We start from the raw sequence: 27211 nt of genomic DNA, 5'->3' as shown, positions 1-27211 counted from the left end.
TGCATGTGGAATCCTTAAGATATAATCCACCCCCCCTTGCAAACAAGGGCTCACTCTGCTGAAGGAACCCCACGCAGCTCAGTAAAAGTAGCATAATTGCACTGTTTAACAGTGTGATTAAAACTATGATTAATCGCGATTAATTTTTTTAATCGCTTGATAGCCCTAATCTCCACAGAACTGCAAATTAGTCTGGAAAAGCACACTCAGATAGGGTGGAATAATGCAGATGGCTGCAGTAGGCCACATACAATAGAAATAGAACAAAGCCAGTTCACACAATGGTGTCATAATTGCAGCTACAGGAACCCCTTCCCCACCCCACCCTTATATGTTGAAATCCTAGTGTGTGGTTTACTACTCCATCTTCAGTGCTGCATGGTGCACAGCAGTGATTCTTAAAGTTTTCAGGGTAGTGAGCCATTCAAAGTTTAAAAAGAAAAAATTCAAGACCCCCCTCACACTGATTATATAAGTCAGAGGAAAAAAGTATCAATGATAACAATAAGCCTATATAATTGATTTGTGTGTGTTTTTCAACAGGTAGACAAAAAACTTGACCTTGAAGGTTAAGGGTGTGCAGGGAGTGGAGGAGCAAGATTTTCCTTGCTTTAGTTTGTAATATAATTTCCAGCCTCCCTGCTTGCCTTTCTTGACCCCTTTGGGAACTGTGATCCACTGACTGAAGAACACTTGTGTAGAGCATGAGCTGAGTTCAGAGTTATGCAGTAATGATAACCAGCTCTCTGGGAAATCAGGATGGGGTGGCTCCCTTTGTTTCCACCCTGTCTGGAAAAAGTCACTGGTTCTCTTGTTCACCTGCTCTACAGCTAACTCCATCCAACCTCCTTCACAGACCCAAGCAATTCTGGAGGCAATTCCTTTCGTCCACCCTTTTGAGACTGAGTCTCTTCACTCAGGCTGCCATAGCAGGACAATTTGGGGCAGGTGAGAAAGGTGAAGGGGGGAGAACACAAATCAATGTTTGAACATTTTCAACTTACAAATCTAATGTTTGCAGTATTGTGAACTCTCATAATATTTGGTGTTTTTCTTAAAGTCACAGCTTTCATTTAAAAAAAAAGTTTAGGTCACATGATTGCTGAGAAGAACTGCAAAGTATATCCACTAAAGGCTTATAAACTACAAAACTAAAGAATTAAAATGTATTTATTTTACAATCTTATAACTTTTTGAGGCATGACTTTTATGATTTCTTAGTATTTAAGGATGGTAGTATTGTATTTGATATCAGAAATTAGAATGAGCTTCCTAATCAAATTATAAACACAAGTTTCTCTCTCAATAGAAACACCAAAACTCGTATTAGGTAACCATCTAAGAGACTAGTAAGAATTGTTTATCTAGTAGAGATGGATATTAAACAAACAAAATTGCACATGGTCCTTTCATTGCAGCTGCAGAAGTAGGGATAAGAAAGATATCACTTCACTTAAAAACACAGGTTAATGAAGAAAAAGCCACCCACAAAAACAAGCATAATATGGAAGTGTGATTCTCTATGTCCTCCAATTTAATATTTAGTTGTAAATTCAACTTATTCCACATTAACCCTCAGCCCCCTATTACAAACACACACACCATCACATTTAATGTGTTCTAAGGGAATACTGCAGTGTCATCAGATATCTATTAAAATATGGCATTACATTTCACTGTTGTCTAGTATGATTTGCAATGCACTGTTTGTGTTTAAGTATGTTAGTAAAATGGATGCAACAAATTTGTATGCAGATCACAGTCCAAATACAATGATAAACATAAGGACCCAATGCAGCAGTAAAATAATAGAGGCAATCCAAGTTGTGCAAGCCCAGGAGGGCCACAGGTGCTGCCTCAACAACAGGTGAAAGATTAGTTTGCCATGAAAGGTTTAAAAAACTCCAACAAAAACATAAAAGCTTGGAGTTGTAAAGGTGTTCAGAAGATAGTGCTGAGCCTCGATAAAGGGCAAGGTACTGAAAAGTTACCTATGTATAAAGGGTAGGGGTGACCTTGTATGGGGAGATTTTGGCAAACCAGTAAAGTGCCTGAAACCACTATTGCTTATTGCGAAAAACAGTCATGTCAGCAGGCTGTAAATTGGCTATGCAGCAGCCTGAGCTTAACCAAGGCAGGAAGGGAGGGGGGTTTGGGTGCCACAGAAAGGGCAACATGACCCCCGCATCCTTCCTGATAAAAATTGTGTTGAAATTGCCGATACATTGATTTTAGGGGCCTCAAGGCGTCCAAACTCTGAAAAACCACACCTGGTTAATCCATGACCAGAAGGAAACCTCTTACTTGACCTTTGAAACTGCTCGCTTAACAAGTTTTCTTTAAGTGACATGTCATTGTATTACTAATGTATAAATAAGGGAAAAAAGTTGGAGGTAGTGCAACTCTCTCTCTGGATGCATCTTGTGTTCCCCACCAGCAGGCAGGCTGTCGCTGTGCCACTCGAGAGCCACACTCAGCTTTGGTAATTATCGACGGTTGGGGGTGTTTTATTAACCTGTTACGGATGTGTGTAAGTGCTTGAGACTAAGTAAAGTTTAGCTTTAAGTGAAAGCACTTTTGTGTTGTCCTGTTTGTGCCAGCCATCTAGCGGTTGGACGGCCATGTCTCCCCTGATTTATTTCCTGACACCACCAGACTAAAAGTTACCAAGAGTTTTGGGTAGAAAGAACCCCAGGTAACAACCTCTTGTGCCCGTTTCTCATTGTCAGAGGGTCAACAGATAACAGAATTTAATGCTGATCAGTCATCTTTATGTGAATTCTTACCGTGCTTCCTCAGCAAAGTAGTACAGTATGGATGAGGAGAATCTATAGAGAAACTTTCTGCAGGGGTGTCAAGGTTCCTTCCCTACTCTGAACTCTAGGGTACAGATGTGGGGACCTGCATGAAAACCCCCTAAGCTTATTTTTACCAGCTTAGGTTAAAACTTCCCCAAGGTACAAACTATTTTACCTTTTGCCCTTGGACTTTATTGCGGCCACCACCAAGCGTCTAACAGGGAAAGAGCCCGCTTGGAAACGTCTTTCCCCCCAAAATCCTCCCCAAACCCTACACCCCCTTTCTTGGGAAAGGCTTGATAAAAGTCCTCACCAATTTGCATAGGTGAACACAGACCCAAACCCTTGGATCTTAAGAACAATGAAAAAGCAGTCAGGTTCTTAAAAGAAGAATTTTAACCGAAGAAAAAGTAAAAGAATCACCTTTGTAAAATCAGGATGGTAAATACCGTACAGGGTAATCAGATTCAAAACACAGAGAATCCCTCTAGGCAAAACCTTAAGTTACAAAAAGACACTAAAACAGGAATATACATTCCATTCAGCACAGCTTATTTTATCAGCCATTTAAACAAAACAGAGTCTAATGCATATCTAGCTAGATTACTTACTAAGTTTTAAGACTCCATTCCTTTTCTGTTCCTGGCAAAAACATCACATAGACATCCCCCCCTCCAGCTTTGAAAGTATCTTGTCTCCTCATTGGTCATTTTGGTCAGGTGCCAGCGAGGTTATCCTAGCTTTTAAAAGGGTTTTTCTTCTGGCCAGCAGGGATTTTAAAGGTGTTTACCCTTCTCTTTATATTTATGACAAGGGGTAATTAGGAGCTTGACCAGCGATACAAGATAGGGACTGCCGCAGGTAGAGGATGCATGGTACATCATCATTCACAGGGAACTCTCTTAGGGATTCAGTTATTAATGGCAATATTGGAGTAATCCTCTTTTTTTGTAGTCATGGAAAGTGGATGGACCAATTAAAACACAAACTTGTAGATTAAGCAGAAGCTTAGAAATTGATTCCTTTAGATTATAGGACTACATAAAATCAAAATAGGAAAAAAAATTAGATCACGGAGCTCATCTTTTCTCTGTGCAGGGATGCTATCTGAAGATATAAAGTGGATATCAATGGATTTGCAGGGCTCTACCTAAGGTACAGTACACAACAGAGGGATAATTTAAGAATCTTTGTACAATTCATTAACGCATTTGTTCTGGTTAATCCATACCTGTTGATTCTTAATTTAAAAAGGACCTGACTTTATTCATGCTGTTTTGGAAACACAGGAACATCTGTTTTGGAGAAAATCACTTCTTTAAATAATTTAGTGTCTAAGGTGCCACAAGTACTCCTGTTCGTTTTGTGGATACAGACTAACACGGCTGCTACTCTGAAACCTGTCACTGATTATTAAATCAAATGCTTTAAAGAACCATATATCCCTGAAAAGAAGGCTAAAAGGATGAATATTGGGGTTTCTACTTTTTACATCTTGCATTAATGATATGCCATTTTAATCAGCAGCAGAACTGTTAAATATGCTGACGACACATATGCAAAAATATTAGAGTACAGCAATAATTTTTAGCAGTACTGGTTCTATCATCTTATCTGCTTTGTCTAATTAAATCACTAAGCAAACATGTATTTAAAAATAAAAACAGAGGAAAGGCAACTGTTTCATTCAGCGTCATTCAGCTCAAACACTTTCTGAAACACCAAAGTTGACAATTAAACCTCTCAGCTAGAAGGCAGCTTGTTAAATAATCCTGACAGTTTAAAACAGTGCCCCCCCAAAGCAATATAAAAACTAAAAAAAAAGAAACTTCCATTCCCCCCTCAAAAATGAAATATTCGTAGAGGTTGTGTGTCATATTAACTAGTTTTAGCATGTCATGTTTCAACTGAACCTGACCGTGTGCTCCTTGGGGCAGTAGTTTAGCTTGAATTACTCTGTAGAACACTGTGAAAACCAATGTATAAATAAGAATGCCTACACATTAGAACTATGACAAATATCAATAAGACTAATGTCACTAATGGTGCAGCATTTTGTTTTATTTTTAGAAACCTATTATTACTACTAATTCTAATATGGCGAACAGAGGAAACATGCATCTGTGATCCAACCTAAGCCCTCCAAAAATTGATAGCACATTTTTTATGAGGAACATTTCAGATCCACTTTCAAACCTGCTTACAGTGGGGAAATCAAGATATTTGTTGAGTGAGGTGAGCTTTTCACCTTGAAGTTTAATGTTCTGAACGATTATGCTGCTATTGCTCCAAACGATTCCCTCTGGCTCCAATGACAGGAAAGAATAACCATTACTTACCTTGTTGCACAGAAAACCAATTGCTTAAAAACCCCCAAAACACCTACATCCCCGGGACCCCCTCAAAAAAATCCTGTATCCAGGCAATTTGCAAACTGAGTTTTCTTTGTAATTCTCTAGTAAAACATAATTTCCTGCCATGTAATTAAAATGTTGATTTTTACTATATAATAGCATTTTTAAAGAATAGGGTTTAAAAATGTTAATGTGTCAATAATTCAGCTATCCACTCAATCAGTTAACTTTGGTATATAAAAAGAGAGATTATTACTTAGTTTACAGCAATTTTTATATCAGTGCCTAAGTGACAATTTATTGAATGAATGCATTAAATTTAAAACGCTAATCAATGTTATCGTATGCCACATTCCATCTATGAGTAAAGAAGAGATAAAACAAAATTCCTTGATCATTTATACTTAATCACATGTTAACTGTTGAAAAGATGTGAGTGGGTGCTAAACATCTGAATCTGTTGCTTAGGTTTAACCTATAAAATGATTGCATGTAGGAGTTCTTTTAGACTACATCCAAAAGCATTATATGCTTTTTACTGCTAGACGGTCCTTTCACTGAAGATTTCTGTGGAGGACTGGAAGCTAACATCCTCATTACAGCAAGCAAAATCACTCATTATACAAAATCATTACTAAAAAAATTGTCCTCTTTCTATAGCTGGTTAGCTTTACTGAATGCACCTTCTTTTTTTCAGGACGGTTTCAATTTACTTTGTGCTCCGCTTCAGCTACAATACACTGACTGATGGCTTGCACTGTTGCTTAGAATTCTATTCTTCTGCTGCAAAACACTGTTAATATTATGTTAAGCATTTGTTCTAATTCCATAAAAGCACGGAAATTCAGAGTTAAGGCTGGAAATCCAAAGTAACATTCATCCTTAACCTACTGTATGTAGTCAGTTTAAAATATTAAAAAAGAAAATTCATTCATTTCTGGAAATAGTTCAAAATGTCTGGCTGAAGTCTCATTTTTTCAAATTTAAGCTGGATTCTGGGCAGATCTTGGGCACAAGGCAAATCTCAGGATTCTGGGGCACAAGCTTTAAGTCATTTTTGTGCTTCCCCAGTACGGAACTGTTGAGCCCAGGCTGGTCCATATGCATAGCTTAGAGCAGCCTAAAGACTGCTGTAAATTGTGCTGTGCCAGAGGTTGTACTGGGCTACAAAGGAGGGAATTGTTGGGGTGCAAGGAGGGAAAGAGGGAAGGTGTTGTAGAACTTGGTACTGCAGTATTCTGTGCCACCCAAGCGTCTCTTTACACAAGGTGAATCCTCAGATCCACTGTGTTTAAATCTGTTTTGTGCCAGGATGAAATGGTACAAAACTGAGTGAAAGCACTGGAGAACCATGGCCTCTAATTGTAACAGTTTTGCTGCAACTGAATTTCTCTCAAAGAGGTATGGGTGCAATGGTTTAGGCACAGGACCAAGATTCAGAACCAGCTCATTTCTAATGGCCATTCTGACAACTACTACCCCCCAGTAGCCTTAGGCCAGTCACCTTCCCCCCATTTGTAATTAAACAGAGGCTACTACTATTTACCAATGTTACAGGGGAATTGTGAGAATATGATAAAATTAGTAAAGAGTGTGAAAATGAAAATTCCATGCAAGTGCTAGTTATTCTTACTCTCACTTTTTACATTATTCAAAAAAAAAAAAAAAATACAGTCCTGAAATGGGCTGGAGGAACCCTGTTATGAGTTGAGATAAAACGTCATTAAAACTGATGTGAGAATGCACCCTTCATTTAAGATAGTTGTAAAAGATGGCTAAGGGGCCACATCTAAAACAAGGCCTATTAAAATCTACCCAGAAACAAGTACCATGTGGGTTGGAGGTTCCACTGGGTATTGTGACCACATGTGGGTGTGCGAGAGAACACACAGAAACTGAGAACAGACAAGAACAGAGAGGGCAGGTGCAACAAACCTCATTGCCAACTGTGACCGCATATCTATTCAAGGGACACCATCACAGGACCTAACCACATCAGCCACACCATCAGGGGCTTATTCACCTGCACATCTACCAATGTGATATATGCCATCATGTGCCAGCAATGCCCCTCTGCCATGTACATTGGCCAAACCGGACAATCTCATCACAAAAGAATAAATAGACACAAATCAGACATCAAGGATTATAACATTCAAAAACCAGTAGGAGAGCACTTCAAGCTCCCTGGACACTCAATAACAGACTTAAAAGTGGCCATTCTTCAACAAAAAAAACTTCAAAAACCGACTCCAACGAGAAACTGCAGAACTGATATTAATTTGCAAACTTGACACCATCAAATTAGACCTGAATAAAGACTGGGAGTGGCTGGGTCACTACAAAAAATAATTTTCCCTCTGTTGATATTCACCCCTTCTTGTCAACTGTTGGGAATGGGCCACATCCACCCTGACTGAATTGGCCTCGTTAGCACTGACCCCCCCATTTGGTAAGGCAACTCCCATCTTTTCATGTGCTGTATATTTATACCTGCCTACTGTATTTTTCACTCTATGCATCTGATGAAGTGGATTATAGCCCATGAAAGCTTATGCCCAAATAAATTTGTTAGTCTCTAAGGTGCCACAAGGACTCCTAGTTGTTTTTGCTGATACAGACTAACACGGCTACCCCTCTGAAATTAGTTATGTTTCCAGTAGTCTGGCACCTCGTATCCAAGAAAAGTTTAGACTAGAATTTCAACATCTTATGCTATTTAATGGATAGCGCGAGTATAGAATGAGGGAGGTATTTGTATTATTATTTTTCTGTTTGTATGGATATAGAGTATACAAGAGGTTCCAAATTAACAATCCTGGAGACCTCCAGAAGGGGCTTAGCATAGGCCGTAATAATGAAAGTTTCTTCAAACTACCATCCTGATTTGCCTCAATCCCTGAACTGGAAGGATCACTATGGGATGACAGGGTAATTAGGTTGCCATGAACCACTCAGTTCTCAGCCTCTCTACTAAGGCTACCATTCTAAGGGTGTAATTTTGTGTGTGTGTGTGTGTGTGTGTGTGTGTGTGTGTGTGTGTGTGTGTGTGTGTGTGTGTGTGTGTGTGTGTGTGTGTGTGTGTGTGTGTGAGAGAGAGAGAGAGAGAGAGAGAGAGAGAGAGAGAGGAGGTCATATTTCAATTGGAAAATTAACAAAGGAGTTATTTGCTCATGATGACTTGTACCAGCTCTTTTTAGAGTCTACTTAGATAATGGATCATTTTTAGATAGGAACTACTGGATTTACTCACCTTCTAACTATACAAAATGAGTAACAATGATACAGTTCTTCTCAAACACTTTATGCCAAGTTACATCTAGAGCAAGATGATGCTAATTTTATAAATTCCAGGAATTGGTTTTTATTACAGAAACATGATTAGACTAATTCTTATGACACCCACAGCCTCCCTATGGTATTACCTCCAAACAGACCTTTAATCATATTTTTAAAGCTAGTATTTTCAATTCATCAATACTTAGATCCCAGGACTTCAATTTTGGTTAAACAGATTTGTGGCTTCATGTCATTACTGATCAGGAGATGCAGGCCAATGAGACACAGGGATGGATTTAAAACAGCAGGTCCCACTTCATTAACTTTAACAGGGGTGAAGGAGGCTATCCATATCCCCCTTCAAAATACAGGCATTTTATTGGGTCCAATGCAGAGTTAAATGGCCCCAGGCCTTTTAAATCTGGATTGGAACCCTTCAGACTAACCCTTTAAACTCAGCCACTTCTGAATCTTTTTGCCACTTCCCCCTCAATGGGGAATGAGAGACCTCAGCGTGGGAAAACTAAGGTTTCCCCTTCTCCCTACAAGGTAATACGAACACCAGCTGTATCGTGGGTCTCCATTCATGTTTACCCTGAGAGCTCGGCTTTTTAAACTTCTATCCACACTGGCCACAAGCTGAGATGAATTAAATATTTCCATGGTAAATGATTTTTTGTTTCAGTTTTCACCAAAAAGTTTAGTAGCAACTAGACATCTAACTTAATAAATGCCAGTGAATGTCAGGTAGGATCAAATGCTAAAATAGGGAAACAACAGGTTAAAAATTACTTATACAAGTTAGATGTCTTCAAGTTATCAGGGCCTGATGAAATACATCCTAGAATACTGAAGGAGCTGACTGAGGAGATATCTGAACCATTAGTGATTATCTTTGAAAAGTCATGGAAGATGAGTGAGATTCCAGAGGACTGGAAAAGGGCAAATATAGTGCCAATCTATAAGAAGGGGAATAAAGACAACCCAGGGAAATACAGACCATTGAGCTTAACTTCAGTACCCAGAAAGATAATGGAGCAAATAATTAAGCAATCAGTTTTTAGACACCTAGAAGATAATAAGGTCATAAGTAATAGTTAGCACTGATTTGTCAAGAACAAATTGTGTCAAACCTACCTAATAGCTTTCTTTGATATAGTAACAAGTCTTGTGGATGGGGGGAAGTGGTGGATGTGGTATATCTTGACTTTAGTACAGAGAGTACACTTATAAAGTTTGCGGACAATACCAAGCAGGGAGGGATTTCTAGTGTTTTGGAGGATAGGATTAAAATTCAAAATGATCGGGACAAACTGGAGAAATGGTCTGAAATAAACAGGATGAAATTCAATAAGGACAAATGCAAAGTACTCTATTTAGGGTGGAACAATCAGTTGCACTCATACAAAATGGGAAATGATTGCCTAGGAAAGTGTACTGCAGAAAGGGATCTGGGGGTCATAGTAGACGACAAGCTAAATGAGAATCAACAATGTAACACTGTTGCAGAAAAGGCAAATATTCTGGAATGTATTAGCAGAAATGTTGTAAGCAAGACAAGAAGTAATTCTTCCATTCTACTCCATGCTGATTAGGCCTCAGCTGGAGTATTGTGTCCAGTTCTAGGCACCATATTTCAGGAAAGATGTAGACAAATTGGAGAAAGTCCAGAGAAAAGCAACAAAAATGATTAAAGGTCTAGAAAACTTGACCTATGAGGGAAGACTGGAAAAAATTGTGTTTGTTTAGTCTGGAAAAGAGAAGACAGAGAGACATGATAACAGTTTTAAAGTACATAAAAGATTGTTACAAGAAGCAGGGACAAAAATTGTTCTCCTTAACCTCTGAGGATAGGACAAGAAGCAACTGGCTTAAATTGCAGCAAGAGCGATTTAGGTTGGATGTTAGGAAAAACTTCCTGTCAGGGTGGTTAAGGTGGAATAAATTGCCTAGGGAGGTTATGGAATCTCCATCACTGGAGATTTTTAAGAGCAGGTTACCAAACACCTGTCAGGGATGGTCTAGATAATACTTAGTCCTTCCATGAGTGTAGGGGACTGGACTAGAAGTCCTCTCAAGATCCCTTCCAGTCCTACAATTTTAAGATTTTACTTCCTAATATTAAATTTCTATCTATTCCTTTTAACCTAAAAATTGGGCCTCCAGGATGTGGTGAGGAAAAAAAAATCCTCCCCTAGACATCCTGTCCATTTGGCCCAGAGGCAAAAATTCCTTCCTGATCCCTAAACAGGTGATCTGTTCAGACCCATAGCATCCTGAAAACGGAGGCTGGCAATACCTCAAATATAGGACAGGAAGGGATAGTAACAGTAGCATTAAAATAACTGCTGGACATGCAGGAAGGCTTTAAATACAAAGGAGACTGTGAATGAGTGGTCAGAAAGTCAACTGTCTCATCTGCCACCAGCACATTCCTTATATGTATTCTGAGCCAGGAAGAGAAGAAATGTTGAAGTGAGACTAAGCATGTGGGCTCCTCCTTCCTATAGGACCCAACGGGTTGGCCCCCTGCTGGTCTGACCTGTGCCCACTGAGACTAGGGGGCCCTCCAGACATTTGCAGTTGTCTTTGTACTTCACATTGCCATAACTCATCATCTGCAAAGAGCTGCTATACATGGAACATAATATTTATTTCAGATAATCAAATCACTGTATGGAAAGCATCTGATGAAGTGAGCTGTAGCTCACGAAAGCTTATGCTCAAATAAATTGGTTAGTCTCTAAGGTGCCACAAATACTCCTTTTCAAATCACTGTAGTGTATACCAGTGGTGAAAGTAAGGCGGTACGGGCCAGTACAGAATACCAGTAAAAAGTGGCTGGCTGTACTGGGCCCTACCGCTTTACTTTAAAGCGCTGCCGTGGCAAAGGACCACAAAGGACCCTGCTTAAAGCACTGCTGCAGCAGCGCTTTATTGTCGCTTCCCCTTTTGCCCCCCCCAGGCTGCCAACTGGGGGGGCATAAAAGCTATTTGTAAGTAATGTGGGTTTAAAAAAAAAGGGGGAAGATTCAGAAGACTGCCAACTGGGGAGTTGCAAAAGGAGTACGCAAAAGCTTTTATGGATTAAATTGTGCCTACCTCTGCACAAGTGCATATATATATATTTGAGAACACAAGGAGACTCCCTCACTTGCATGAGTGTGGGCCGTGCAAAATTCTGGTCTTTGTGCTCCTGCTAAGCAACAGCTGGGGGAGTCTAAAAAACACAGTGGCACCAGACTCAAAGCAGGGAGAGGACTATCATCCCTCCCCTCTTACTCCACAGCAGCAGGGTATACTGGAACTACTCAGATCCATACTCCCCAAGTGTTCTCAGAGTCACTAAGCTTGTCTAGGACACAGTGTTTCTGGGAGAATGTGCTTCATACATCTTGCAGCCCATCATACATCCACCAATGTGAACAACAGTTTGGAACCAGAATCTTGCCGTAAAATAAAAACAAAACAACTCAATTAAAATAAAGAAGTTGGGAAACGCAAGCATTAAGATTCCTACGTCTCTTCAACTACATTGCACTTGTTTAGTAATTTGTATTCCTGCTTTTCTTGTTAAATATGCCAGAGTTTAAGGCCAGAAGGGAATATCAGATCATCTTATATGTCTTAATACGTTTTTATTTATGATGTTAATTTACAGACTCGCTTGCAAATTAACCAAGTAGCAGTCCCTGTGCCTGTCATTCCTGAAAGAGAGAATGTGCACTGTGAGGTCAAATAGTAAGATTTTTAGCAGATGCCTACTAAGCATGCACAAATATTTTTTCACTTTATTATTGTCCAACCAATTTGTTTCAAATGGGATTCTAAAGTTCTTAATTTTTTAAAGCAAAGACATTCACTTAAAATAAATCCTCTTCTTGTAAGCTTAGTCCTAAAATGAGAGCAAACCAGTGTCAAAAGAAAATGGAAAACCTCAGACAACATGGCTTTTATGAAACAAATGGAATCTCAGCCAATTGTCTTTAAAGAATATATGTCACAATTTCTGCTTTTAACTATGCTATTTTGTGGATCATAAAGCATCTTTTAGCAAGGACTTTACAAATAGAAACTAACAACGTATTTTTGCAAGCTGGTTGTTCTTTTCTCAGATATGAAAAATCACAATATGAAATAGCGCACTAGAATCCATTCTGCAAGTAACATTCCATGAAGTAAATGTTTATCAGTTTGTCTATAGTCTCCATTTTCTTCACTATTCTTAAAAACAAAGATTCATCTAAAATATTTTAGTATTTTGAACCCATTTAATAGGATAATAGGCTATGCTAGATGGATAGATCATTTAAGATTCTTCGCACAGCCCCTCCAAAGCAATATCCTTCCTTTCATATCATTCTACTTGATAGTTTAGTACCATCAACTAGTGCTCACAAATACTACTTTATTGCTTGAGTTGCTTTTTGATTGGCTGTTACATTAAGATTCCAATCGACTATGTCTTCTAAGGTAATAAGAATCTGCACATCAGTAACTCCGTTCAGAGGACCATTTGCTGTATTGTACAAGTCAGGCAGATATTTCCTGAAAATATCTTATAACAAAGTTTAGTTATAGTTTTATGGCTACATAATTGCTTCAGAAAATAAGGCTGTGGAATGTACACACAAAAACTATATAGCCTCAAAAATCTATTAAAGTTGGAGAAACTCATCAAAACCAACGTTATGAATTATCATATGGGATCACCATAATGGCCACCATGCACTTTTAATACAGTTCTGTTGTTCCTTAACGCTACCACCCAGAAGAAGATTTATCATGATTTGGTGAAGTTTCACAACAAGTGAAGGTTTGTGTATATTGCAATACAGCAGTATCTGCAGACACAGGGAAGTACTGATGTCATTGTCCAAGGCACTGGTAAGACCTTATTTGGACTGTGTACAATTCTAGTCACCCATATTCAAGACTGATGAATTCAAACTGGAACAGGTTCAGAGAAGAGGTACTTGATCAAGGGAACTGAGAGCTTAACTTGTGAGGAGACTAAAAGAACTTAGCTTGTTTAGCCAAGCAAAACAAAGGCTGAGAGGGGATATGTTTACCCTCTACAAATATATCAGGGACAGTGAAGAGCTATTTAAGCTAAAGAAGAATATTGACACAAGAACAAATGCGCATAAACTGGCCATGAAATTGAGCTGGGAATTAGAAGGTTTCCAATCACCAGAGGAGTGAGGTTCTGGAATAGCTTCCCAATGGGAACTGTGGGGGAAAATAACCTAATTAATTTTAAGGTAGAGCTTGATAAATTTATGAGTGGGATTGTATGAAGGTTGTCTGAAGTGATGAAGTATGGGTTTGGTGGCCTTGGGAGCTTTCAGTTAATATTCTATAGTTCCTAAAATCTGATGCTTCAGGACTTCAACCAGTCAACTATATGGATAAGGAAGGGGATTCCCCCCCCTCCGATGTATTATGTTTTTGTCTCCTTCTTCTGAAGGATCAGATATAGCCATGGCTGGAGATGGGCCACTGCTATGGGGTGGTAGCGAGAATTTAATTTTTTTTCTTGAAAACTCAAAATTTTTTGCCTGAAAAATCAAAGTGAAATATTTAGTTTCACATCAGATTGACTCAAACTGAAATATTTGGGTTTGTTGAACCAAATGAAAATGCAGAAAACCAGTAGAGCCCTTGAGTATCTGAACTCCTGCAATACTGCATGGGTTTGAAGAGTGGGGCCCAGTTTCCTTGTTGATACTGAGGGTATAATGCAGCTCTGGTGAGTCCATTCTAGTCGAAGTAGATGGTACTGATGAGGGTGCCTTGGGGGCGGTGCCAAGGATCTATAAGAAGCATGGTATCTTCCCAGTACCAAGGTCATCTTAGTGGCCAACTTAGATGTAGACTGTATAGAAGTAGTTGTGGGAACTGTCCTCTTAGAGAAGGAATTATTCGATGCTGTAGTGTCCTGCTTGTGTGGCACCGAAGGATTCAGTATTGTGGCATGCTTGCTGCCTTTTTTCTCTGTTGAGCACAGAGCCCAGGCACAGGATCAGTACCGAGAGTGTCTGGAACCTTAGATGTACTCACTGTGGGATGTGAGGTTTTCGCTGCAGTCTTGTTCCATGGGGACCAGTCTTTTTGAGGTGGACTCTTTCTGTGGAGAATGACTCTGTTTGCTAGAGGCCTTGTCCATGGATTTACTTTGGGTAGACCCAGGTGAACATGCTGAAGTTGGAGGGGCACAGTGTTCAGTCAGCGAGCAACATCCAGAGGTGTCTCCTGGCCTAGATCTGAGGCCATTTGGAGGGAATGCTGCATCATTAAGAGTCACAGTTTTAGCTCCTAATTTTTTCTTGCCCTGCCCTTAATAGCAGAGCAGATATAGAACTTTTGTGGGATATGAGACTCTCCCAAGCAGCAGATACATCAGGAATGCCTGTTGCTGACTGGGATGGTCTCCTGGCAAGAGACGCACCACTTGGAGCCTGAAGAGCCTGGCATACCCAGGGGAAATAGGACTGTATTATTATTCACAAGCAAGAGTGAGAAAGAGCCATGATTGGATAAACAACTGACCCAAGTGAGTATAATTAAATCTAAAGAAACATTATGTTGTGGTATATTTGATTTATAGCACACCTCACCCCCCAAAGGAGATAAAGCTGCTCAAGTTGGTGACTTTTGCTAATCTTTCCTCCCCCCCATGAAATACACAACTGTTTGCTAAAGAAAGGAGAGTTACTTATCTGCAGCCTTAGTTCTCTGAAAATAAGTAGTAATATGGTTATATATTCCTTGGTCACATGTCCTCTGGCACTTCATGAAGAAGTTGATTCATAGCTCAATAAAGTCTTTTTGCCTCAATGCACATCAAGAAGCAAATACACTCACTTCACTGCATAACTGTTAGTTTCTTTTTGACTTGGGTCCAGACCTAACCAATACAGTGACCTAACTTTAATGATGTAATCCAGGGATAATATTTTCGAAGACCTCAGTTAGGAATTAATTCTCAAAAGGAAGTGTTATAAATAGGTCCACATTTCTGGAGACTCACATAGCACAACAGACATACTGGACAACAAAAAGTATTCTATTAACAACTACAGGAGGTGCCTATTAGTGGACTCCAGTCCTTCAGCTTTATTTCCGTGTAAGAGATGGAGATACCCAAACAACAAAAAGATGAGTAAAACATATGGCCAGATGTAATTACCTTCCAAGCGGTTTTCAGAAAAGATGGAAAAAATAGATTTTTTTTTTTTTTTTTTTTTTTTTTGCCAGAGACAGCATTCAGATTTTAAGCACACAAGACCAAACATGTTTGTTGGCAACAAAACACAACGAAAACGCCAATCATTAAAAATATCTTTCTCAACACTATCTTAACAACATATATCTTAATAACCCTAACTTTCATGTCCAATACTTGCTTCTCAGTCATTCAAGCACAAAAGACAAGACATCCAGACACCAACTAGACAAGATGGGAAGAATAAGGCTGTCCAGTGTGAAATAAAGTAACAGACAATGTAGCATTCAATCTCCTTCAAAACTTATGCTGAGCCAAAATGGCTTTAAAGAAGAGTAAGCAAACTCTATATTTAAGATTTACCAATGTCTTCAAGTGTGATTGATCTGAGGTGGGCTACAACTCAGGCAGCTTTGACAAGCCTCTCAAGTTTTAAACTTGATAGAGGACAACAATTAGAGATGCAAGTTGTCAGTCAATAAGAAACTATCCCCTTAGGGTACAGTCTGATTTTAATATAGTATGTTAGTGTAAAATTAAATGAAAAAGTGTCTGAACTCATCATGGAGTTCTGAATGCTTCTAGCAGAAAATAAGAGTTCTTTTTAGATTCAGGTCATGAAGCTTGCTTTGCAGTGATGAAGATGGGAAATGAAAAACACCAGCAGAATGATTTACTAGTTAAGATGAATTCCGACTATGTATTAGGAAGGAATTTTGAATTAGCATGAAATATTACTTCATCTCATTAAAAATGTAGGCTAACATTTTCAAATTTAATTTGTCTGAAGTTAGGCACCTACATCCATATTTAAGAATGTAGGAAAACAGAAACTGCCATACTGTATCAGACCAGTGGTCCACCTAGTCCAGGATCCTGTCTAAGAGTGTTTCAGAGGAAGGTGCAAGAAATCCCACAGTGGACTACTATGGAATAACCTGCCCATAGAAGGTTTCTTCCTCTATCCATTAGTGATTGACTTGTATGCTTTAGCATGAAGATTTATATAGATCATAAAAAAACTATTTTTAAATTCTATCTATTGAAATGCTGGATGTTCTCAACCATACTAGTATCTATGACTTTTTTAAAATTTTACTAAGCTCTTCATCACAATGAGGCAATGAGTTCCACAGGTTAATTATGTATTATCATAGAATCATAGGACTGGAAGGGACCTCGAGAGATCATCTAGTCCAGTCCCTGCACTCATGGCAGGACTAAGTATTATCTAGACCAATGGTTCTCAAACTTTTTTTTTGCAGACCACTTGAAAATTGCTGAGGGTCTCGGAGGACCGCTTAATGATCTTTCCAAATGTTGTTTGTACCATTAGCTAAGTATTGTAAAGCGCTTTGGATAAAAGTGCTAAAAAAACCCCACACAAATAATAAACAACTTTTTTTGTTCTACAAATAAAAGCACACAACTCATATTTTAATATGAGTAGTCTCACCTTTCTAATGAGATGGATGTGCCCTCTCTCCCCCGCTGCAGAAGCCCCCGAGCTGGGGCTGGGAATGTGGGCTGTTTCTCCCTGGCAGCTGCAGCCCTGGAGCTGGGGAAAGTTGCCTCTTTCTCTGGCCACCGCAGCCCTGCACGTCCCAAATTTCCCCCACCCCCTCTTCTCACCTCACTGCCCCCTCCTGTTGGGTCGCCCTCAAAGTTATGTAAGTATGATAGAATTATAATTATGTAGTAGTAGAAATAAAGATAGACAAAAGAGTATATAGGTATTGTAAAAAGGTATGAACATCAGTTCCATGCTGTTGAATTTCACTCTGTAACAAATGCAAGGCCAAAGTGCTAATTATTTCAGGCCGGTACAGGACAAAAAGTCTGTGCTGGAAAGTGATAAGAACTTTGAGGAAACAATGCTGTTCTTTAAAACAACACCCTGATGCTCTTCCCCCTTGTCATGCCTATGTAAATCTTGGTATCCAAAGAGGGAAAAATAGATAGCGGAATAAAACTTGTTAAATGAATCAAGAGTCATAGATTGCGTTGTTAAGTAAAAGAATGAATGATGAGTACATGGAACTGAGAGCCTGAAGCAGGGAAATAATTGGTTAGTAAATGGTGCCAGCCCAATCCTAAGAATTTCAAACTTGGTATCGATGGGCCGAAGAATATGCAAAGTGGAGACAACCAGGTGACCCCCAGAGGGTGAACCGGAATCCACCCAAAACACATCAAGGAAGAACAAGAAGATAACACCTAGCCATCATGGAACCATCATGGATGTACCACCTGCTGATTGAGCTGATTGATGGTCATCTCAATTGTAAATTCAGCATGATGAAGCAACTTCCATAGACTTGTATTGAACCAGAGACCTACAAAAATTGGGTCCAGGGACTGTGTTCTTTGAGTCTGGTTCTACGACCACCCTCCAGGAGCATCGGATGCGCATCTGACAACAACTCGGCTCCACTCTCGTAACCAGGCCACCTGGCTAGTGACGTGGCACGAGCAACATCTAGGCTGGTAACTATAACAACCTTTATGTAGAACCTGTGTGTGAATGTCTGTGTGTGTGAATGGATCTATATAGAAATTGCATATAGGAATATTTTGTTGTATTTACAATAAATGTGACATTTGCCTTGTCCCTCTTACAAGATCCTGTTGATATCATTTTTATTAGTGTAAAACTCCCACCTACCCTCTATTCCCCCCAAGGCCACCACCTCACCTTACATGTGTGTCTTCTCCAGGGTCCAGGCACCTAATTAGTGGAGCCACGCAGGCGGGAGGTGGGAGGCCCTTCATTAATTAGGTGGGAGGCCCTTCATCCTCTCATGTGCGGCCACCCAGCTACACCCCTTAGAGAGAAATATCCACGAACCACCTGAACGAGGCTCGCAGACCACAGTTTGAGAACCTCTGATCTAGACTATTCCTGAGAGGTGTTTGTCTAACCTGGTCTTAAAAATCTCCAGTGATGGAGATTCTACAACCTCCGTAGGCAATTTATTCCAGTGTTTACCCACCCTGACAGGAAGTTTTTCCTAATGTCCAACACAGCCCTCCCACTGCTTCTTGTCCTATCCTTAGAGGTTAAGAAGAACGATTCTTCTCCCTCCTTCTTGTAACAATTACAAGGAGAACAATTTTTGTCCCTGCTTCTTGTAACAATCTTTTATGTACTTTAAAACTGTTATCATGTCTCTCTGTCTTCTCTTTTCCAGACTAAACAAACACAATTTTTTTCAGTCTTCCCTCATAGGTCATGTTTTCTAGACCTTTTATCATTTTTGTTGCTCTTCTCTGGACTTTCTCCAATTTGTCCACATCTTTCCTGAAATGTGGCACCCAGAACTGGACACAATACTCTATTTGAGGTCTAATCAGCATGGAGTAGAGCAGAAGAATTACTTCTCGTGTCTTGCTTACAACACTCCTGCTATTATCTCCCAGAATGATGTTCGCTTTTTTTGCAATAGTGTGACACTGTTGACTCATATTTAGGTTGTGGTCCACTATGACCCCCAGATCCCTTTCTGCAGTACTCCTTCCTAGGCAGTCATTTCCCATTTTGTATGTGTGCAACTGATTGTTCCTTCCTAAATGGAGTACTTTGCATTTGTCCTTATTGAATTTCATCCTACTTACTTCAGATCATCTCTCCAGTTTGTCCAGATCATTTTGAATTTTAATCCTTTTCTCCAAAGCACTTGCAACCCCTCCCAGCTTGGTATCGTCCGCAAACTTTATAAGTGTAAGAAAGTATTTATTTTTATCAGCTTTAAATTTGTCATCTTAGTTTTGTGTGTCTCCTTCCTCTCATACTCAATTAAAGGGTAAATAGAAGTACCCAATTTACCTTCTTTATAACTTCCTATCATTTGTTTATACCCATATCACATCCTCTCCTCTAAAAAGTCCCTATTTAACCAATTTTTTTCATGCAGATGTTTTTGACACTCATCTCTGGACCCCTTCTATTTCTCTTATATCTTTTCTGAGTTAGGGTAACCAAAACTGAACACAGTATTCCAGGTGAGGGCATACCACTTATTTGTATAATGGCATAATAATACTTGTCATAATAATGGCCCATTCCTTATATGTCCTAATATTTTGTTTAATTTCAACTGCTACACAGTTTTTCAATGATGTGTCCATAATGACACCTATGTCTTTTTCCTGATTGGTTACAGTTAATTTGGAACCTGGTAATGTGACTTAAATGAGAGATACAAGTACATGGCCCCTCAGAAAAATCAGGCCCCTTATTTAGGTGGCTAGATATGGATTTACATGGTTAACTTTAGGCATCCAATTTTGCAAATTTGACCTTAGCAGACAGTACATGAATCACCAGTACTAAAAAACTCAACGATCCTCCAACATGCATTGAACAATACCAGAAAAAAATCTACATTGTGTTTGTTAAATGAATTATCATACATGTAAAAGGGAATCAAAATGATTTTATTTAGTGAGTAGCATGTGCATTGTATTCCACAAAAATAAAGATCCTGACTGAAAGTTTCTAGCCCATCACTACCCTCGATCTTTTACAGCTTCAGTTCATGAAAGACTGAAATTATACCTAACAAACTTTTCATGACACTGCCCAGTGCTCAGATTCTGACAGAAAGTGGAAGCTATTCAAACTCTGTTTGCAAAGGACAAATGAAAGGAAGTAATTACAGTCGTCACAATAAATATGTAAGATGAAAACTGAACGGAAAACATACTGTATTTGTGCCTTGTATACTGAAAGAACTGTTCAGGAACAAACGGACCCATTTAATCTTTTAGTAGATTTTTTGTAACCTCCTGTATGTTGCTGATGATTACGTGCAGAAAGATCATAATTACATGTACAGTATTAAGAAATAAATACTGGTCCTACCTGAACCATTTTTCAGATACCCATTTGCATCTACAGTTGTGTACATGATATAAGGTCCAGGCTGATTCACACCAAAGGGCTGCAACACAAAGATGAAATTAAGCATCCAAACTTTGATTCAATTTTTTTCAAGTTTAGAAATTAGCACAGCTAAAATAACAAAATAAAACTAAAGGCGAATTTCTGTGGCTTCATGGTTAAGATCACACCTTAGATGTGGATATCTCTTCAAATGTTTTACTATATCAGAGTAGAATTCATTTTCAAAATATGATAATCATTTTGCTATCTATAAGTAATGATACTCCTTTCAGTTAATTCCTAAACACACTTTTCTAAAAGCTTTATTGTAAAAATACTTTTATTATACATGATCAAAAATGATAATGTATAAAAGTGTTCACTCTATCAAGTGCTCATTCCATCATAGTATCTTTAGTTGTGGTTGATTTGACTAAATGCAGTCAAATGAAACAATGAATCCAGTCAGTTTCATGTAAAAGCTAAGTCTGGAACATTCTGCATCATTTTCAGATGCTTTTAGTCAACGATGCAGAAAACAGTATTTCCAGTACTGATGCTGTTTCATCAACTACTGCAAGTGTAAAGGGAATGACTGACTGCAACCTGACAGTTTGATGGAACTGTAGAAACTAGTGTCAGAACTTAAATGAGTTGATTATCTAGGGTTTAAAGTCACAGACTGTACAATCTTATTAGAATCTATCTTAAATTCTTTCCCCAAAATGAAACCAAACAACTTGACCTTTTTCTTGTAAAGGACATAATTTTGAGCTACTTGGCCATTAGCCAAAGTAACATGCTAGCAATCACTATATAAGGTCTTTTCACAGTTTCAGTGTTAAGTATGGTTGCCCTGACAGCCATAACTTATCGGGACTAAAATCATACATATATACTTTACATAACAAAACCTTAAAAATTATTCAAATTATTTGACAATTTGAATACCTTCTCAGTGAGACATATTATGGAGTGGTGAGTGTCAATCCATAAGTAAGGCTGCAACTGAATTCTATTGTAATCTGATTTTCTGTAGTCCTGACCCGCTAAAATCCACAAACAAAGGAATACAGGCTTCAAAATTGATGTGTCACATCTGGGGCTGAGGTTTAATTTTTTTTTTCCAAATTGGAAGTAAATTCAAGAAGATATTACTGAATGATGACATCTCAGGAATCGAGGTATTTACCAGAGTTCAAAAATTCCATTTTTTTCTGCCATTTTGTAGGGAAAAAAAAGGAATAAAACTTAAGTTTACTGTAGATCTCTGGTTGAACTCCTGAGCAAAGGACTCACAATTAGTTTGATTAAACTCTAATTTTAAAAGATTTTAAATGGTAATATCAGAATGGCACATTGGCTCAGACAAGCTAAAAGTAGGTCTGATGACTGCTGGAAAAAGACTTGTACTGTAACTATTGCTCTTCAAGATGTGGGTGCAGACCTGTAATTCCACTCAGGTGTGCGCACGCTTAGTGCACTGAAACCGGAAGATTTTGCCTAGCAGTAGTCATATAGGTAGTGCTCACACCATTTGACTCTAGTCTCTCCCCACACAATTTAAGGGCAGCACTGCCCTGATCCCCCTGAGTTCTTTCACTCCGAATATCAGGAGTAGAGACTGATGTGGAGAGAATGGGAGATCACAGAATACATGTCTGCACCCACATCTCAAAGAACAATTTACAATACAGGCACGTAACAGTCTTTTCTTCTTCAAGTGGTTGTAGACGTGTATTCCACCTAGTGATCCATAAGCAAGCACTCACAGGAAGTGTGGTTCAGAGTCTACTTAAAGAATGATTGCAGGACTGCCTTCCTGAAGTTTACATCTGACCTAAATGCAATCTTAATCACATAGTGTCTGATAAAAGTATGTGTAGAAGACCAGGTAGCAGCCCTGAAATTGTCCACTGAGGAATGCTATGTATGTAGGTTCGGCACTCATTGAATGACCCTGCAATCTATGCGAAGGCGTGGTCTGAGCTATTTCATATGCTGATTATATGTAGGAAGTTATCCACCTGGAGACTGTTTACACAGAGACTGCCTGACCCTTCATTTGATCTGCATAGGAGACAAACAGAAGAGGTGATGCCCAAAAAGGCTTAATTCTCTCTAGGTAAAATGCCAAACATCATCTTGAATTGAACATGTGAAGTCATTGTTCATCTGCACTGCAGTGTGGTTTAGGAAAGAACACCAGTAAATAAATCAATTGGTTAAGATGAAGCTGTGAAACCACTTTTTGACAATTTTGCATACAGCAGTAGGGCCACTTTGTCCTTGAAAAACTGGTTCTAGAGGGACTCTGGCATTAAGACTTGTACCTTGCATGTGCTCCTTGCATATATTATGGCCACAAGGAAGGGAATCTTCTGGCACAGAAGTGACAGAGAACAGGTTGCCAGGGGCTTGAACTGAGGTCTTACAAGAGCAACCAGGACAGTATTAATGTCCCACAAGGGAACCAGTTCTTTCTCAGGCAAATGGAGACTAGTGACTCTCATGAGAAATCTTACTACCCCGGGGTTTGAGAAACTTGACTTCCCTTGGATAGGTAGATGAAAGGCTGAGATCACTGCTAAGTGAACCCTCAATGAGCTGATTGAGAGACTGGAAGACTAAAGGTGTACTAAGTACTACAAATGTTCTGAATGCAGGCCAGCATCAGCTGAATCTTCTGAGCAAACGACCAAACTGAAAATTGCTTCCACTTGGCAAAAAAAAGTCACCCTAGTAGATGGCTTCCTGCTGCTAAGCCACAACTGTTGAACAGCTTCCAAACATTGTTCCTTCTCCTCAAATACCCATGCAGCATCCACATCATGAGATGTACAGTGTTCAGTGCTTGATGCAAAACTCGACAGTGGTGCTGAGTCAGTAGGTCGAAATGAAGAGGAAGAAATATGAGAGGATGAATCAACAGATAGAAGGTCGGAGAACCAACATTGCCCCGGCCAAGCTGGAGCAATTAGAATCAGTTTGGCCTGATCCAACTTCAGCTTAAGAATGACCTGGGATGACTGGAATCAGGAGGAAGACATACCTCAGAGTCTATCCCCAACTGAGTTGGAAGGCATTGGTTAGGGACCCTGGGCTGAGACTTGCTTGAGAGCAAAATTGATAACACTTCTTGTCTCTCATTGCAAACAGGCTGATAATCAGAATGCCCCACTCTGCAAAGACTGATCTCAGCACACTGGTCTTCCGAGACCACTAGTAATCCAAGGGGAAATTCCTGTTGAGATGATCTGCCAGTTGTTTCTGGATCCCTGGTAAGTGAGTGGCTGTGGGAATTATGATCTCCTTGATACAGAGCTTCCAGAATTTCATTGCCTCGTGACATAGCTGGTGGAGAGCACTCCATGTTGATATTGAGGGAAACGTCTAGTTCCGACCACAAAACCTGCACCTTCAATGTCCCCAAATGCACTCCCCAACCTATTGAGGAGGCATTGATGACTGTCGTCCTGGTTGGAGGAAGACAAATAAATGGAACACCTTGGCATACAATGCCCTTAACTGTCCACCACTACAGAGAATACAGGATTGACTGAGGCACTCTGTTGTGCCTGTCTAATTATTGACAACTCAGGTGACAGAACAACCTTAACCATGGTTAAAGAGGATGAGGGCACAGTCTTTGCATGAAGCCATATGGCCTAGTACACTTAGGAAGACACAGACTGTAGTTGACAGTTGAGACTGCAATTGAGGAATTGTTAGAAACTGTTCATTCAGCAGAAACGCTCTCAAACTTGTAGAATCTAGTAGAGCCCCAATGAACTCAATTTTTTGAGTTGGTATTAATGTCAACTTCCCTTTGTTCAAGATGAGACCCAGACGATCGAAGAGACATAATGTGAACTGGACATGAGAGGATTTGCTCCCAGGACTAGCCTCTCACTAACCAATTGTCCAACTATGGGAAGATATTAATTCCTTTCTGAGGTAAGCTGTCACTACAACCATGCATTTTGTAAAAATGTGAGAAGCTGAGGACAGGCCAAAGGGAAGTACAGCGCACTGACAGTGGTGACCTCCCACAACAAAAGGGTATAAATACCACCCCCATCTTCTAGTCAGCAGGAAAGGCAATCCAGAGATCTTGTCTTAATGTCACCCCAACTTCTTCCTGTCCATCCCTGTAAACTTTCCCCCTTCTCCCCATCTGGGAGCCTTTAAAGGGGCAATGCCCCTTTTCTTCCAGCTTGCTGGACAAAGACCCAATCGTATCAAGGTTGCAGTGGGCACATTTATGTAACTATTTTATGCATTCATACGATAGCATTGGTAGCAGACTCACAGTTATGGTTTTGTTCAGTTTTTCAGACAAAGGGGGATTTACATCCCTTTTGACAGGCATGAAAATTATTGTTGTTAATAACCAAAAAGATATTATACTCTCTTAGGGTGAATAATTAATTTCCTGAAAAGTTACAAGTGCAATCAAGCAACATACTAGGAATTCAAAGGAATTGAAAATTACTTCCTTCTGAAAATTCACAGCCAGTGTATAATGCTTTCTCAGATTTCTCTAATGTCAAAGCTTTGTCTGAAACTGTATGTGCAAACAGTAGCTTAAAAATTATTAGCATTATTCATTACTATTGTTTTATTTACTCAATAAATGCTACTTGATAAAAGTTTGTCAAATGCCAATGTGTAAAATTTTAAAATTTGATGTTTAATGTTCTCTTCTGCGGGAGAAAAAAAGGTGTTAAAATAATAAAGTAATTATAGAAAACTGAAAGGGATTTGTGGATCATTGTACGATGAATGGTAACAAATGAGTTTGGAGGAGGAATGGGAAAGACTGTTGAATTATCCATCATATTTGCGTACACAGGAAAGGAATTGGAGAAATGGTGTTTAAGAGAGAGAGATGAAAAGGTTTGGTTTTTACTAAGTTGAGTTTAAGCTGATGCATTAACATTCAGCAACAGGTCTCTCAGAAAGACAGCTGCAGATGTAAGACTGAACAGAAAGGGAGAAGACAGAGGGAAATTTGGCAGTGATCTACATAAGTAGCGACATAAGTAAGGCCCTACCAAATTCACGGTCCATTTTGGTCAATTTCACGGCCACAGGAATTTTAAAATTTCATGATTTCAGCTATTTAAATCTGAAATTTCTCAGTGTTGCAATTGTAGGGGTCCTGACCCAAAAAGGAGTTGTGCGTGTGTGTGTGTGTGTGGGTGGTCGCAAGGTAATTGTAGGGGATGTTGCGGTACTGCTACCCTTACTTCAGCACTGTTGCTGGTGCGCTGCTGCCTTCAGAGCTGGGCAGCTGGAAAGTGGCAGCTGCTGGCCGGGAGCCCAGCTCTGAAAGCAGAGCCACCGGCAGCAGTAGCACAGAAGTAAGGCTGGGCATGGTATGGTGTTGCCACCCTTATTTCTGCACTGCTGCCTGAGGGCCCAGCTCTGCAGCCAGCAGCTGCCACTCTCCGGCCGCCCAGCTCTGAAGGCAGCAGCACAGGAACAAGGGTGGCATGTTATGGTATTGCCATCCTTATTTCAGCACTGCTGCTGCTGGTTGTGCTGCCTTCAGAGGCAGGCACCTGGCCAACAGCCGCCACTCTCCGGCCGCCCAGCTCTGAAGGCAGCACAGAAGTAAGGGTGGTAATACCTCAATGCCTCTAAAATAACCTTGTGACCCCCCTGCAACTCCTTTTTGGGTCAGGACCCCCAATTTGAGAAATATTGGTCTTCTCTGAAATCCATATAGTATAGGGTAAAAGCACACAAAAGACCAGACTTCATGGTGGGAGACCAGATTTCACGGTCCATGACACGTTTTTCATGGCCGTGAATTTGGTAGGGCCCTAGACATAAGTTGCATAGACGTAACAGTGCTGTAGACAAGCCCAGATACAGTAGCTGAAGTCATGAGAACAAGGCAAAGAAGAAGAAGGCAGTGACCAAAAACACTTATAAGAGGGACACTTATGAACAGTATGGGTGTGAGGAGAGCTGAAAGTACAAAGTGAGTTTCATGCTGATATTGTCATAAAAGGTTACTTATACTGTAGCAAACAGCTCCTATACTTTTTTGTAGGGGAATTATATTTACATTCAGTGTTATTTAAGTGGCTGCGATGGGGTGTCTACCCCACACAAGCTCTGCAGAGATAAATTAGGCCCATTAACCTTAGGCTGCACCTGGAGGAAACCTAGGAAGTGCTAGGGCCTAACTACAGATCAAGTCCAGCTAGAGGGGAGGAGCTGGACAGTATCTAAAAGAGAGGAAGTTGGCAGGCCGGAGGAAGAAACCTGCAGAGGCACTCCCTGATACACAGGGGAAGAGCACAAAGCTGCAAGGACAGAGTAGGAAGCAGTCAAGGAAAGGAGCAGAAAGGGCTGGGAGAGTAAAAGCCCAGAGCTGCTTGGCTGAAAGTCCCTGAACTAGAACGTGGTGTAGAGGATGGGCCTGGGTTCCCCTACCAGCCACTGGGGAAGTGGCACAGACCATCCAGTGGGCAACAGACTGCCTGGGACAGTTTACTTCAAAGGACTTGTGATCCCCCAGAAGGGAGAATAACTTTAATGTGACTTAGCCAGAGGGCTAAGCTATGAAGAGGACAGTGCTGCTGCTCTTCGCGCATGAGAGGCCACGGAGTAGCTGAGGGGAATGACAAACTGCGTAACCACAGGATGGGGT

General features: G+C 39.9%; 1 protein-coding gene across 1 annotated transcript in view; it reads right to left on the bottom strand.

Annotated features, from left to right (window-relative positions):
* The window catches only part of ITFG1 (integrin alpha FG-GAP repeat containing 1), a 212439-nt gene that overhangs the window by 32952 nt on the left and 152276 nt on the right, over window positions 1-27211 (bottom strand). Inside the window, exon 14 of the mRNA XM_073307742.2 lies at window positions 20524-20602. Within this exon, the coding sequence (XP_073163843.1) occupies window positions 20524-20602 (79 nt within the window). The remainder of the gene's footprint in view (window positions 1-20523; window positions 20603-27211) is intronic.

This window comes from Lepidochelys kempii, chromosome 12 (assembly GCF_965140285.1).
Source record: "Lepidochelys kempii isolate rLepKem1 chromosome 12, rLepKem1.hap1, whole genome shotgun sequence".
Lineage (NCBI taxonomy): Eukaryota > Metazoa > Chordata > Testudines > Cheloniidae > Lepidochelys > Lepidochelys kempii.
Note: the sequence above shows the minus strand (reverse complement) of the source record. Positions and strands in the feature narration are given on the sequence as shown.